The sequence below is a fragment of the Abrus precatorius genome, unplaced genomic scaffold (genome assembly GCF_003935025.1).
Source record: "Abrus precatorius isolate BTA unplaced genomic scaffold, Abrus_2018 Scaffold9, whole genome shotgun sequence".
In the NCBI taxonomy this organism is placed as follows: domain Eukaryota; kingdom Viridiplantae; phylum Streptophyta; class Magnoliopsida; order Fabales; family Fabaceae; genus Abrus; species Abrus precatorius.
Window position 1 is genome coordinate 25,317,226 of NW_020874439.1, and position 17,297 is coordinate 25,334,522.

A 17,297-nucleotide genomic window follows, 5' to 3' on the forward strand; every position below is an offset into this window, starting at 1 on the left:
CAAAAAATAGATCTAAACATAAAAGAATATTGAAAGATTATCTAAGACCTTTAGTTTTATTAAAATGGACACATTTCGAGCTATTTTAGGAGATTTTTGTCACATTGTTAATTTTTCTCTAAGCTACTTGAAAGCCAATAAAATATTCTAAGTCCACAAAACTAAAGGCTTTTTTGAGGACTTTTGAGGAATTTTCAAGTCCCTGACACCTAAAACTGCTCGAAAAACAGGATTGACAAGAAAATATTCTAAGTCCACAAAACTAAAAGTTTTTTCGAGGAGTTTTCAAGTCACTAACACTCAAAACTGCTCGAAAAACAGGACTGACAAGAAAATATTCTAAATTCACAAAAACTAATGGCTTTTCGAGGCGTTTTGAGGAGCTTCCAAGTCCCTGACACCCAAAACTGCTCGAAAAACAGGAAGTGGTCAGAAAATATTTTAAGTCCACAAACCTGATTGAGCTCCAAAGTCCCTCCAGAATTGTTCGAGAAACAGAAATGAGCAGAGAAAATATTCTAAGTCCACAAGACCAAAACAAGCTCTTAAAACTCCAGAATTGCTCGAAAAAGAGAAGTCAAGAAGAAATCATTCTAAGGCTATAACACTAAGTGAGTCTCTCAGGTTTCTCCCAGAAATACTCGAAAGATAGATCAAGTCATTGTAAAATCCAAAAGCAGTTACCAACAGTTATTAACATTCATCACTACGCAAAGGAGATCGTGGACGATAGCGGTTACGGAAAAAGCCTCAACTAATAACACGATCACAAGCAATCGTGGGTAATGGACATCAACAGTTGAAGGGAGTTACTAAGAAGTGCCCGCAAAAGAAGGAGAACGGTGGTGGTCTTCATGTCTATAAATACTCCAAAGCGCCATTTTTCAGAGGACGACTTTTTGCACCCAGACGCCGCACCTAAACTCTTTGATACGCTGAAACCCTGCACCGCGCCAGACACCAGCTACAAGGAGACCCACGGTGGCCGCTGTTCACCGTTGTGAAGAGTCGTACGTTTATATTCCAGCAAATTTACATTTTTGCACATTTACCCTTCTGCATTTTAATTCCAGTTTGCTGCTTATTTTGTTTTTGCAATTCATTTCCTATTTCATATTTTTCTGTAACGAATCTCTACGTTGTGATTCAATTTTACGTGTTTCTTATTCACTATTCTTGCCAAATTATTTATTCTGAAACGTCTATTTTACCGTTATGTTAATAACACACTTAAAAGAACCCAAAGAGAACCTAATCCAGTCCCCAGATTGATTTTTAGATTATTTATTTACATATCGTCATTTTTCATCGTAAACACTCACTTATTTATTATTTTTATTAAACAAACATTGATTATAAAGAGTAAAATTATAATAAAAAATTTATTTTTAGAATATAATAACAAATATATAAAATTTTAACATATTTACTAAAATGTGAAAAACGAAGAGAATAATACGTTAGTGTATCCATGCTCTTTAACTTTGTAAAAGACTCAGGTACGTGGAACACGAACGATGATGTTTGGTTACATCTAAAAATAAAAATTGATTTTTTAACTCTTTAAAGTTTAGCCGACGCGCGGTTGAGAAGCCAATAGTTAGAGTCCTGGGTTGCATTGCATCACCAAACCGGTCGGTGTTTCGATTTTAAAAATAATAATTTTATTAAAAAGATAATACTTATTACATTGTTATATTTTACATAATAATTATTTTAATGAATTAAAATTGAAGATAAAATTTTAAATTAATATTTTCATAGGTAATTGTTGAATTATAATAATGTAAGAGGTAAGCAAGGTATCATGGCTTCAAAGTAAAGCTTAAACGCGGTATGATATAAAAATAACCAGGATTTACAATTAACTTATTCTTTTGATAAAGGTGCACAGGGTGGACCAGTAAATTCACTTTTCTAAGCTGTGTCTCGTTTGGTCTTTCCTACTTCAAAGTTTGTTCCTATTGGTTATGGATCAAAATTTAGTAAACGCACGTTAAGGGTCTTTCTTCTTCTTCTTCTTCTCTTTTGTTTGGTCCAAAACCCTTTCTTTTCTTCACAATTAATCCTTCGCTAGCACGTTAGGCACACCGCTGATTCCGCTACATGTCAGACAGACAGTCTAGGACTTGCTTTTCCATGGAATCCCTTTACTTACAGACAAACCCTCAAGGTTAAGGGAGACATGGGAGGAGATTAGAGCTTGTTTGCTTTTTATTTTTAAAAAATTGTTTTCTTAAGTAAAATAATAAAATTTGTTTTTTAATATAAATTTTATTTTCATTTTCTTTTTAAAAATAGTTTTTAAAAATGTAATTTTTAAAAATTAATATTAGAAAATATCACCCGCTTGGGAACTGGGAGAGAAGAAAGACATCAAGTTTTTAATATTTGATGGATTAAAGTATGAAAAATAAAGTTGTTAAGTTACTTAATATTAAATAAATTAGGAAATTTTTAATCAATATCTTTGAATATAATAATTAAAAAAATGAATTTTTTTATAAAAAATATAACAATTAATATATAGCCACCCAATACTGACTAAAGATATAATAAATTGAATTTAACTGAGTACTCGAAGCTTCAAGTTGATTGTAAGAAAATTTGAATATTTAAGTTTGATTTATTTTTTTAAATGTGTTAAATTCAATGTTTGATTAAAAATTTTGAAACTTGTTGTTTATAATTTGTTTATTTTTTCTACAAGCGCTGAATAATTTTTTATTAATTTAATATCTAATAAATATTTTTATACTAGAAAGAAAAGTAAAATAGCAATAAAATATAATTTTATCTATAAAAAATAATATATTTTCTAAAAATATTATGATGGCTTATTTAAAATATAACTCTAATAAAAATAAAAATAAATAAAAAATATATACTTAAAATTTATATTTTTAATTGTTATTATCTTTATATATATATATATATATATATATATATATTGAATTTATAACTTATAAGTCCTTTTTTAAAATTTAGTGACTGCTCTATTTCAAAAATATTAAAAACTATTTTTAATAGAAACAAAGGTAAGAAAGAACAAAAAAAGAAACCCGTGCAAAAAGGTGTCGGTTATTCAGGTACATCCAACTATATGCTAGCATGCACATGTTTTTAATTGAACATATGGTCCTTTTCGTTCGTTTTGAATGCGTGTGTACGACGTATAGACGACATGTGTTTAAGGTCCATCTTTTTCTCCGTCTTAAAAGTGAAGTTAATAAAATTAACCGTATATGATATCAATGACCACACGCTTTCTTTTATACACTCGTGCACAATCAGATTTTAATCATAAATTTAATGTAATATTCAGTTAGTTAGTTAGAATACTATTATTAATTTATTAACTTTTAGTTCTGTTACAGTATATATGTTGCATTGCCTTGCATGAGAATGGTTGAATTTTATTCTTTTTCTTTTTCAGTTTGAATAATATCACATTAAATCTCATTTTAGAGAGATATTAAATGGGCTCTAGAATGGAAAGATTTTAGGGCTTTTCCATGTTTCAGCCCATCTTACTTCATAGTAATATTTTGACAATGAAAAAACTATATACTTATTTTCTTAGAGATATGCTTATATGATATTACAAATAAGTTTGTAATAAATATTTATTAGTTTTTAACTAATATTAATAAACAATGTTATTAATATTAACTTTGAAATTTGTATGTAAATAATTTTTAATAATAAAATTATATTAAAAATATGATTTATTATTATTAATTACTTAAATTTAATTCTTAAACAATCACCTTTTTATTTCCGAAAAAGACGCAGACATAGATCACATTGAAAATGAAGCTGGTCTTTTCCATTATTTTGAAATGCAGTGGTGTATGGTGTGAAGGCAACATGAAAACACAGGTCTGTTGGCAAGTGTCCGTACAACTATGGCCTAGGAAGTGACCTCAACGTTCGATTCAGCGATTATTCTTTTGTCAAAGCCCTTCGTAGCGGCAACCTTTTTATAGAATAATAATTAAATAAATTTAAAATTATATATTTTAAAAAATAATTTTATAGTTTAACTTATTTAAATTTATTATTTTTAAATTAAGATAGTAAGTTTTTAATTTTGCTCTCGTTTATAAACATTTTATTATAAAAAAAAGCTAGTTACTTGATTAAATATTTTCTAAGACATTAAATAAGTTATTTTTAAAATAATAAATATTAATATTTGTTCATTTTATTATCTGTAAAATATTTTTTTTTTCAACGTTAGCTGAATAGCAACTAACTCGCTCCTTTCACTGGCCCCACAATCATTAATAGCTTCATCAAACTAACTAAAAAATGTCAATTTTTTCTTAGTTTCACCAAAATCTCGAGTTGAGAAAAACTTCTCCTTGTCCCTCTCTAAAGAAAATCCTAAAATATCTCTACTTTGGAGTTTTGACCCATAAGTCAAATATTTAGAGCATGCTTGTTTTATATTGTATTTTATTTTTAAAAAAGAAAACAAACATATTTTTAATTTATAAACATTTTAATAATATCTATACTCAATTTTTAATTTTATTATATCACTTATTATATTTATTAAATTTTTATTTTGTTTCTACCTAAGGGTAAATAACCAAAATTTTCCTTAGTGAATTAACACATCAAACGATCGCGAGTTGTTATTCACTAGCACAACATGCCACCCTCTTTTGATCATGCATGTTTCAACCAGTTGCATGTACGTACACTTATGCATTGATATATCCAAGAGTTGTCACTCTCTTTCTTTGTAGTATAACTATACAGATATTATTGAATTTAAAATGATCTTTAATGAAAAATTAAAGTATATTGTATCATTATTTTTTAAATTTGAAAAGATCTAAAGTTTTTATTATTTATAATTTCTATACTGTCTTCCTTTTGATTTAATCTCTTGATCCTTAAGGTTTGAATCTTTTGAGAAATTTTGTTGGGGCAATGATTTATGCAAAGGGTGGAAAGACGATTGTTGAAGCGATCATTCCAAGGCACAACAGACCTAAACCCTACAGTGTACCCAAATTCATAAGAGATGAAATTGAAAATAATTATGAAAACCTTGCTCAGAGAAGCAGTCATTTACAATTTCTAAATATCTAATAACTTAATGGATCCTAACCATTTATTTTAATAAATATATATATCCTACGGTGTTTAATTGGTCTACTACTACTGAGGGACTTCAAACTTGGACTAATGTTGGACAAAGGTTGGTCACAAGATGGAAGCCTAGTGGGCCACTCGCTGGTGAAAACTTTTTCCAAAACCTGAGCACATGGCGCCATGGAGGCAGTGTGGGTGGAAGATCTAAACGCGTTTTGATGGGATTGGTGCCCCTCAGTGGCCTCATCATTTTTTTTAATTTTATATGTAATATTTTAAGATAAATTCACTGTTTTTTAGATTTAATTACTTTTCTAATATATGCTATCTATTTCATTCGGTTAATAACTGGCAATCACTAAACATTGACCCGGGTATTCTGCTTCTTTTAGATTCAGAATTTCAAAAGCTACTGGTTGTTTTTAACTTTTTTCTCTCTTTTTGATTTTGGGTATTTCCCTTTCTAACACCTATTTAATATCTGAAAATGAAATATCAAAATATCATTTTTAAATATATTTAATTAAACACCTACGTAAACAGATGCAACAATTAACTTTCATTCATCCATATCAAAAGAAGAGGACAGCGCTGAAAGTGAATTAAGACACATGAATTCTACTGCTTTCGATCGGTAGTTTGACATTTAAAACAAAAAATCGACCATTCCGTATACAAGGTAGACGAGGTGAAGTGTCGATTGTTAAATGGTTAGTGTTTACTTTACATTCCCTTTATCCCTTATTCATCTGTACCTACAACCATCGCTATTGTTACCAACTCATCAATGGTGTGTCAATTCAATTAACTAAGTTTTGCTAAGTTTGGGACACCCATATCTCAACTCACAGAAGCACTTCTCAAAGCTGACTAAGACTTCATCGGAAATGGAAGGTGGTGTTTGGTTTTATCGTTTTCCTATTTTTACTTTCTACAATGTAATATATATATGTTTGGTTGTTCGTTCTCGTTCTTATTTTTAGAATACAAACTCAGCATTTTGGAAAATTTTGAAAACAAAAATAGGAAACTTTAAATGGTACAGAAGATTACTCATGAAAGCAATTACAGTTACTAATATCCGTATTGTATAGCTTGTTTCAACAAAATAAATAAATAAATAACATTTTCAATGTTTTCTCTCCTGTCCACATCCCATGACTATCAACACCGCAACCAAATTGGAAAAATTTTGGGACGGGTACGAGAGAAGATGAAAATAAAAATAAAACACTTAAACATGTTTATGATTATAAAAAAAAATTGAGAATAGAAATAAATTTTGAAAAAAAAATTCTAAAATTAAAAATTTGTGAATTTCCCAATTCGTTTGAAAATGCAGCTGTAAAACCACTACAAAAACATAATGAACTCATAACTCCAAACTGTCTTATTATTTGACCTAAAATAAAGGGGGAAAGGGAAAGTATGAAGGTTTTCATAACTTTTTTATATTTTATTTAGGAAAAATAAAAAAGAGAACTAAAATTATACTCACTTGATTTCAAATCCCTGCGAAAAATGAGAATTTAAAGAAAAGAAAAGAAATTAAATAAACAATTTTTTAAAATATTATATCTTTAATAATCTTAAATATATAATAACATTTTCTATCTTATAAATCAAGTAAAAAAATAAAATTCGAACATAGATTTTTGTTGTCCTATTTGAACCATTAGAACTCTCTTCTTCCCTCCTTTAACCCATCCTAAAAGTCCCTCTTTCCCCGTAAATAGCTGCAATCAAATATGCAACGAAAGGAATAATTTTTATGAAAAAACTAGAAAGATAGAACGAAAGAGCAAGCAGATCGATCAGAATATTAAATGCTTGACGAAATAAAATTAAGTTTCAATGGCATGACAATGCCACACATTTTGTTGCAGATAAGGAAATCGGCACATAGTCTATAACTGGCAGATAAAAGAACAAAGCCAAAGTAAACCAAATTTGAGAACGAGTTGTCACAAATATTATTTATTATGAATATCAACTTGCAAAAGGGACTAACTGTGGAATAAGCATGGTTCCTCTTTAACAGCCACTAGTCCCTCCTTTCTTCGGACGCTTGGACTTGGAGCATTCACCGCCACCAGATGCACCCGCCAACGGTTCCTTACGCTTCAAAGCAGCGACATCTTCAGGACCCTAAATTAGATCAATATCCACAAATAATTAAAAAAGATAATCACACATAGAGATCGAGTCACATCATTATATGTTTTTCAGATAATAGAATATATCTCATGCGCACGTATTTTGGGACAGGAGTTATGCAACTATTGTACTGTTGTAAGTTGTTATATTTTTCAAAATGTTTAACGAGGAAGATTTCATGTGAGTGCTTTCATTCTTGTAAGATAAATTTATAGATCTGACGTACCTCAACAGTTGCAGTTGCGGATACGACTAAACGACCGCCGTTTAGAGGAGTCAACCCCTCAACCTCGGCAGTAACAGTTAATTTTGGAAGAGGCACAGGGTGGGAGTGATGGTTTGCAGCATCTGAAGGAGTAACAGGGACAGGGTTGTCAGGTGCAGTGTAAGGAATGACAGGGTTCCTCTGCGGAGGAGAATTGCCCAGCCTCAGTTCAAGGTGGGAGGAGGAGGAGGAGGGGTTGATGACGCTGCCACTGCTCTCACACTCCAATTCGTACGAGTTCAAGTTGGGGATCTCCGTCATCTTGTTCTTCTCCATTGTGTTTGCTATCGTGTTCTCAGCTCTCCCCTCCTAAACAGCTTATGTGAAACCCTCTCTGCTACACAGTAGCTTCTGCGTCTCACCTCCAACGCCCCCTTGCGTCTTCTTCGCTGTAACTTATTAGCAACATATGCCTTTATTTTTTTAACTTAAAATTTATTAAAAATTATAAAATTTATTTGTTCTTTTAAATTTTCTCTCTCATTTCTTATTTTTAATAAAGTTTAATTAACAATATAAAAAAATTATATCAAAAAGATTGTTGTTCATTTTTATTTTTCTGTTTATTTATATGTACAATGAGAAAGAGAGAACGAAGATATATAGTCACGCCCCTTATAAGAATGTGTAAAATTCTTTTTAGCAAAATGAGTTGTCGTTGAGCAAATATGTTATTTGTTTTAGTGAAAATATATTTTGTATATATAAATGATAAAAATTAAATAATTTTTAAAGTTATGTGATTCCTTTAAAAAGTTAAGTATATTTTTTTAAATATTCATATAACTTGTGTATTTTAATTATGATTATTTATGATAAAATTTAATAATTAAAATTATCTTTTGCATTCTCAACGGTTTAAAGTTATATGATACTTTAAAAAGTAACATAACTTTTTAAAAACATTGATATAATGTTAATCGTGATTATTCATAACAAAATTTAGCAGTTGAATTAATTATTGGATTCACAGATATTTAAAGATATATTACTTTAAAAGGTAACAATTCTTTCTAAATGTTTTATATAATTTATGTATTTTAATTATGATTATTCGTGATAATATTTGATAGTAGAAGTTAATTCTTTCATTCTCAATTAAGAGCAAAAAATATCATGGGTCAAATTTAAACTTTACATTACTTAATAATTATTTATAAAAGATGAGATGAATTAAGTCAATTGAGTCGACTGTTAGTTTGGTGTTTTTTTTACTTTTAAGTTTTGAAACAATAAATTTAGACTTTACAGCTCTATTTGGATAGTCATAAATTAACCGTCAGTTAATTATCATGTGACTACTTAAAAAAACAACGTATTATTTTCTTAATCCCAATTATGTACAAAAAATTTAATAATCTATATTTATTATTACATTTTTACAATAATTAAATATTTGAATACAAAAGCACACGAATAAAAGTATGTGTTTCTAATATTTTATATATACACGATATTAGAAACAATAAAACAAATTTTAGAACATATTATAATCTTATAATTTAATAATATTCTCAAATTTCAAAATAAAAAAAAATGTAAAAAGAAAGCATAGTATTGCAAGAATTGAAAATAACATGACAAAACAACGAAATGATTAAAATAAATATTTAGAAAACAAAGTAATAACAAAAAAAATGTTATGATATTGTACGAGAAAAATCTAAGAAAAAATGTCAGTTGTCACCAGGTAGCCACCCATTCAATTTCTGCGTCATGGTTTACGTCAAGAAAAGTTAAAAAGAAAAACCGTCCCACTATTTGATCAGAACAAAAGCTAAAACAAAACTGAAGTGATTATTTCAATTATTTGGATTAAGAGCATACAAGGCATACGTGTCATGCTAAGGCCACATTTTTAGTACCAAAAAAATCATAGAAATATTAATGAAATACTATTTCGAATAGCAACAAAAACAAAAAAAGCCACGTCACTAAGTCACGCGCGATTCCTTCTCATTCTCTCACACAGCTAAACACTCTGTTTTTCGGTGTGTTCGAGTCAACAAAGGCGCTTCTTATTAAATTGATAAGAATTGTAAAGTGAAAACTTTGGAAGCTCAATAGGTAGTTAAAAGAACGTTGTATGTTTGGACAAGACCAAGAATTCTCCTAAAAAAACATGATTTTTTCAAAAATAGTAATGTTTTATTGTCTTGTCGAAAAGAAAGTTAATTATATATTAATAAAACCATTTTTACAGTTTAATGTTATAATGTTACTATATCAATATTTACATATCTTTATCAAGACACACTTGCAATGAATCTTAGATCCACATTTTGCAGTTACTCATGAAACAAAGAAGCCACGCCGATAAGCTAGCTTCTTTCTCTTTCCTGGTCTTTGTGTTTAAAGGCAAAGGCGCATGTTAGGAGAATATTCTGTAAATGTAGAAAGGACTAGGCCATTTCAAAACGACAAGTGAATATTTTTTTATTAATTTAAAATCTGTTATACTTATAAAATGTTTAAATTTAAATTAATACATAACTAAGTCATTATTTATTTTTACTTTGTTCGCCGTTATAAAAATTACAAACTTTTATAAAAGAATTGTTAGAGTTGGCAGTGACACCCTTAAATTTGATTGAATGCTTAGAGAATAAAAATAAAAATAAAAGAGAAAGGAAGAGAAAAGAAAAGAAAGTTAAACATATTTTTTAGTTAGATGTTTAATAATAATAAAAAAACTGATAGAGTTTAATTCATTAATTTTTTATTTGTATTTTTTATTTTTTATTTTTTTAAATATAAAGTTAAATATTTTTATTTTTTATAATTTTTTTTTAAAATCCCGCTTTAAAAATTAACGTATTTTTTAAAAAATCTTTGAGATTTAAAAAAATCCTCTATACCTCTTTTCTTCCTACTTAATTAACTTATAAATAGAAGTTAAATCTCACTAACTCTCTTCTTACTCTTTTATTTTCTTTTAAACATAAAATCTAAACACAGCGTAACTGCATGTGTTATGTTTACTGTGCTTATATTACATGTTTACACAATATCGTGAAAAATTAATTTTAAACACAAACTTTACATCTTAAAACAATAACTTTGAAAAATAATAATATTCTATTGCTTGTGTAAAAAGGAAAATCAATTACATATATAATAATAAAAACATTCTTATGGTTTAATATTATAACATTACTGCATCTTAAGATATACTTACGACGGATCTCGTAAAAAATTGTCTATATCGGGATAGAGTTTAAAATTAATTTGAAGAGAAACGAAGAAAAAAAAAACATATTAATGTCTGACTATTTTATCCTTTGTTGCGTGGGTGTGTGTCATGCACATGTTTAACAGTTCTATTGACATGTTTAGTTTAGATTTTAGAAGATGTATTGAGTCTGTGCTTAGGTTTTGTTTTTGTACTAAAAATACGTTTTTTTTTCAAAATTTTTCTTCCAGATATATTCTAAAGGGAGGGATTTACTTTTTAATTGAAATTAAGAGTTATATATTCTATGATTAGGCATGATCAACGGTGACATTTTGAATTACTTTTTTAGCTTATATGATTAGAGTACAAATTTTTTTTACTATACATCATAAATATTTGATAATAAACTTATTATAATAGCTTTTATCTACGAATCAGATGGTAATAAAAAATTGCGATTGAGAATTTTTTGACCTGAATGTTTAGCCTTAAGGTGCTATATGAACTAGGAAGTTTATGGAGAGAGGAAAATATGAGCATTGGCAAAGAAGAGTGAGATAGGCCTTCAATTTACACACAGCTGACCCAATCTGTGATGCGGTCATGTGGAAGCAGACAACATAATTTGGGTCTAAAAAATGGGCTCAGAAGTGCGTAGATGTGGGGTTTTAGGGCTATTCCAGCCACTTAATCCCATGTTAATGGCTGGTCAAGTGGGCTTTTAGTATTCTTGAGAGTAGAGAGTACATTAAAATCTGAAATATAATTTTTAATTGTTAAATTTTGTTATGAATAATTAATAATTAATTTTTTTTAAAATCACCTGCGTTTTTTATTTTAATTATGTTTTTAAGTATTATTGTTATTCATATACAACTGCATGACTCAAATATATTATTTTTATTCTCGTAATGAATGAGGTAGCATTTATTTTGGGTCAACTCGTATGTAATTTAATTAATCTTGTAATTACAGCACACTGTCCTAATCATTTATAAACATTGACCAAAAATATTCAACCATATTAATTATCTTAATCATTCTCTTATACTTTATCAGAAAAATATTAAATAAAATAAATTTTATTAATTTAAAATCATAAGTTATATTAATGTAAAATAATTAAAAAAAATTATTCTTGAACTTTATTCGTTTGCTCACTCTTTTTTCTATAATATAATGTAGGTGTAACTTTTTTACATGTTTTTATCTTATATTTAAACTACAATTAAAGATTATTTTAATAATTTATAATAATACCAAATACCCATTTACATCAAAATTAAACATTGGTATTAATTAAAAAGTTACCTAAAATTTATCCATTTTCTTTATGGAATCCTAGTCTCTCCACTGGCTTTGAACTAACACTGGTAAAGCTAGCTTATAAGATACCAACAAGAATCCATTTTCCTTCCTTCTGTAGTATAATAATCAATAACTCTGTTCCTCTCTCTTATAAAAAACAACTCTCTCTCTCTGTCTCTCTCTCTCTATCAATTTGATTCAAAAAACATATTAATATTATCATCTTTCTGAATTCTCAAAACCTCGCTTTATAATTATTGTTAAACTTAAGAAAGTTTTAAGAAAATAATTATTAATGATAAATGTTTTATTATATTAAATGATACATAAGAGATGAATTTTTTAAAATAAAAAAAAATACTAAAATTAAGATCGAGTTTAAAAGAATACTTAATGCAAGAAAAAAAACATAACATAATAAAAAAAATTAATGTCTACAAATATTTTTATTTTAAATGACCACTTTAAGAATTAAAAATTATATATAATATAGAAATATACTTTAAAATTTATTTACTTAATAAATACTTTTTATAATATTTTAAAAGCCATAAAAATGACATGGATGTTTTATTTTAAAATGCATTATGTTAACAACAGGAAACAAGTAAATCATCCAACAAGTAATTAAATGATTTCAAAACCATTCAAGGTAGCATTATAGAATGTCTTTATATGTATACATACATACATATATATATATATACTAAGATTAATGTGATCACGTTTATATTAATTAAGACATATATAAAATATTATTTTAAACTCAAAATATGAATACAACCAAATTAATATGCATTTTAAAAAAAATTAGTAACCTAAATTTTTTTGAGACAACGAGTATGTAATTTAGGTAAACTTGTAATTATTACAGAGGACCTGATCTTTTGAAAATGATTCACCAAAAAATTGAACCCTCCTAATTATCTTTTTAATAATTTTATAGAATATATATATATATATATACTATTTTTAAAATTTAAAAATATTTAATATTATTTATTTAATAATTAAAATAAATTTGTTCTTAAACTTTTTCTTTGTACTTACTCTCTGTTACATAAAATATAGCTATAATTATTTTACACATTTTAATATTATTTTTAATTACAATTAAAGTTATACTTTTTTATATATTTTTTTAAAATCACAAATATTTTTTTTATTATAGACAAGTTAAACTAAAATAATATCTATAAATTAATTCACGTGGTCATTAATTATTTTAATACTTTATAATAATATTAAATACTCATTTATATTAAAATAAAACTTTACTAGTAATTAAAAATCACACTAAAAATATTTATAGAAAAATACATAAATTTTATCTTCTTTTTTTTCTTCTTCATGGTGTACTACTGTCACTCGATCTTAATTAATTAAAGTAAGCTTTAGCTTCTAACACGGGACAACCTATTTCTTCCATCTACATTCTTACAGACAGTACCCACCGCTACTCTCTCTCTACTCTCTCTCTCTTCTCAATTTGATTCAAAACAAAATATAATAACATTCATCTTTTTCAATTCTCATAATTTTCCTGCAACACTTCACTTCACTTCAACCCAAACAAAACCAATGCAATTCATTTTCTAACACACACACACAAAAAATCATGTCAGTATACGACGCCGCTTTTGTCGATACCGAGCTTTCGAAACGCACTTCCATCTTCGGTCTCCGTCTTTGGGTCGTCATCGGAATCCTCGTTGGATCCCTCATCGTTCTCTCTCTATTCCTCCTATCTCTCTGCCTCACCTCTCGCCGTCGCCGCCACCACAACCGCCACAACGCTGCCAAACTCTGCCACCCCACCCCCCTCGTCTCCAAGGAAATTCAGGAGATCGTTCACCTCCCGCCGCTGCCGGAGATCCACCTCGACGTTCCCAAGGTTCCGGTGCTCTCCAGCGGGGAGAGCAAGGGAACCAATAGCGCGTGCGACACCACGTCGTCGCTGGCGAGTGGGAGTGTGGGGCCTGAAGTGTCGCATCTTGGGTGGGGGAGATGGTACACTCTCAGGGAACTTGAAGTTGCCACTGATGGGTTGCGTGAAGAGAACGTTATTGGTGAAGGTGGCTATGGAATCGTTTATCGTGGCTTGCTCCCTGATGGTACCCAAGTTGCTGTTAAGAATCTTTTGAACAACAAGTATGTACTTTTATTTATTATTATTATAATTATTTTTTTTGGGAAAAATGGTGTTTTTAATTTTATGATCTGTTGTGAGTGTGATATTTTTCTGTTGGGTTTGTGTGTGTTAATGTTGAATTGGTTTCAAGGATAAAAAATTCATGGTGTTTATGTAGCCCCTTCATGTTTATTTATTTGTTTTTGATTTGGGGTTGTGTTGTTTTATTTGGTTTAAGAGAATTTTAGCGAAGTTTTTGTATGAGTTGTGGTGAACTAATGCTTATGTGAGCTTTAGAATACGGCTTTGCTTGTTTCAGGTAAACTAAGGCTTATCATGAGTAGTGATTGATTGGCCTTTTATTGTCTGTATTTTCTTATGTTTTACTCTTGGTACTGTTTTCTACTTTGTATTTGGTTTTCTTTTTCGCGTGTTTTCCTTGTCTTCTGCTGCTAGGTGGTGTGTTGTAAAGTCGCTCACTTGTGTGAAGAAAAGAATCATTTTTCTTTTCGGCCCCTTGTTTGTTACTACTGAATTGATAATGTTGTTACTTATCAAGAGTTTTTGTAATGTTTTATGTCGTTGAGTTTTTTGGGTCACTTTCTTTAATTAATTACTGTTGCTAGCTAGTGAAAGTTTTGTGGTCTTGGTCTTGTGTTTGTATTTTGCTTGGAAGTAAGAACTTGGTTTTTAACTCATTTTCAGGGGCCAAGCTGAGAGAGAATTTAAAGTAGAGGTAGAAGCAATTGGTCGCGTGCGGCACAAAAATCTTGTTAGGTTGCTTGGATACTGTGTTGAGGGGGCATACAGGTATTTAATTGTTTTGAAGGTTGAAGATAAAAATTCTGTTAGTTTGAATAGATGCGAGATTTGAAGTCTGTATATGACTGTTTATATTGCAGGATGCTTGTGTATGAATATGTTGACAATGGCAATCTAGAACAATGGCTGCATGGGGATGTTGGACCTGTAAGCCCTATGACATGGGATATCCGAATGAACATTATATTGGGCACAGCAAAAGGGTACTTTATTTGTGATCTAATATGCACATACTGGTATCAATATTGATGCTTGAAAGATTGCTGAGATTTTTGTGTATCATTTCAGATTGGCTTATCTTCATGAGGGACTTGAACCAAAAGTTGTCCACCGAGATGTAAAATCTAGTAACATACTCCTTGACCGCCATTGGAACCCAAAGGTTTCCGATTTTGGGCTTGCTAAGCTCCTTTATTCTGAGCATAGTTATGTCACCACTCGAGTGATGGGGACATTTGGGTTAGTATGATTTAACTAAGCATTTTCCTGTCTTAGTTTCTTACTAATTATACTTAGTTCTAGTTCTTGTAAGAATGAAATATGTTAGTGGTAATTATTACTCTCATATTTATGTTACAAAGGTAGTGATTCTCTCCCTTTCTCTTTATGCAGTTATGTTGCACCAGAGTATGCCTGCACCGGAATGCTTACTGAGAAGAGTGATGTGTATAGCTTTGGGATACTTATCATGGAAATAATTACAGGAAGAAGTCCTGTTGATTATAGTAGACAACAAGGAGAGGTTAGAAACCATCACCAACAACAGCATCGGTTTTGTGATTATTCTTTTTATTTATCTACTTTACACACAGTTCTCTCTCTCTTTTCCCCTAACTGTGAGAGTTGGATTTATTGCAGGTTAATTTAATAGAATGGTTGAAAACTATGATTGGGAATCGAAAATCCGAGGAAGTAGTTGATCCTAAGCTTTCTGAAAAGCCATCTCCAAAGGCTCTTAAACGTGCTCTGTTGGTTGCTCTTCGATGTGTTGACCCTGATGCAGCAAAGAGGCCTAAAATGGGACGTGTGATTCACATGCTCGAGGCTGATGACCACTTATTCCGTGATGTATGTTCTTTTTCCTTCTCAAACTTTACTTTGTACATAACTGTAACAATAACAAGAAAGTTCAACTTTGGTACAATCTGATACTCATTTTTTTTTCTTTCCCCCTTCATGTCTGCAGGAACGAAGGATTGGGGGAGAATCTTCTATGTCCCATCGTGACTACCAACTAGAGCATAAGGATTCAAGCATAGATAGAAAGCGAATAGGTGGAGAGATCAGTGATCAAAGTGAAGATGATAGTGGTGGTAGATATCATCATCAGCCTACTAGGTGGAGATGATTGTAGTCTTGTAATTGAGAAGCAATGTGCTATATTATTTTTCTTAGTAGTTTGCCAATATTTATAGTAGTTTTGCCAATATTTATTTCTATTTGAATGATGAAAGAAGAAATTAGTTTTTTCCTCCCCTCCTATTTGCATTACTTCCCACTTTGTTACCTACCTCAATTTGGGATTCTTTGTATACTCTCATTCATTACCATAAAAATGAAAATGATTTGTCTTCTGTTTATATGACAAAGTAGTATAAGCATTACATAAAATTGGTACTTTTTCCATGTGTTCAAGATATATCATCAACCACCTTTGTCTCCCACATTTTGTTTTTAGCAATGCATCCTGGTCCCATCATATTGTGGCATTTTGAGTGTAATTGGTGGGGCCAGTTAGATGCTTCTGAGCACTAGGCCTACCATCCAGCTATCTTGATAGAAACAATTTCAATGCATTAACATCATTGCCAACACCATAGTTGGATGCTTGTGGGATATGGACATGCGGGCCTGCTATTCAATATGAAATGTACCTTCAACTTCATGTCATTCACCTTACATTTCCCAAATGGAGCAACAGCCAGTGAAAGCAGGGAATTGTACAGGAATTTGGTCATGGATTAAGGTTTCATTGTCAATGCCAGTGCATGTTTTTTGTATTAGAAAGTAACCGGCACTAATTGGTGCCTGATTGTGAATCTATATTGGGGGTGCCCTTTTTTTTTGTCTCTTGCTACATTCTTCAATGGTTAGTTAGTTTCTTATGACTTTGACTGGGCTCATCTTGAAGTGCTTAACACTCTGTAGACTTAGAAAGTTTTTCATTCGGTTGATTGTCTTTCATTTGTTAATTTCTTTGTACTTTGGAACCTGACATTGACTTGGGTTAGTAATCATGACACCATCCAAGAAAGCTTTGTCAAAATAAGGCATTTGTCAAGCTACATTGAGTATTGACTTTTTGTCGATTGTGGACCCTTTTGAGAATA

General features: G+C 29.9%; 1 protein-coding gene across 1 annotated transcript; it reads left to right on the forward strand.

Moving 5' to 3' along the window:
* Positions 1-13,422: 13,422 nt before the first annotated feature.
* Positions 13,423-17,291, forward strand: LOC113849217 (probable serine/threonine-protein kinase At1g01540). The gene is made up of 7 exons (XM_027478955.1): positions 13,423-14,165; positions 14,851-14,955; positions 15,048-15,170; positions 15,256-15,426; positions 15,580-15,709; positions 15,826-16,035; positions 16,154-17,291. The coding sequence occupies exons 1-7, from the start codon at positions 13,633-13,635 to the stop codon at positions 16,313-16,315; spliced, it is 1,434 nt and encodes a 477-aa protein (XP_027334756.1). The 5' UTR covers positions 13,423-13,632; the 3' UTR covers positions 16,316-17,291.
* Positions 17,292-17,297: the final 6 nt, after the last annotated feature.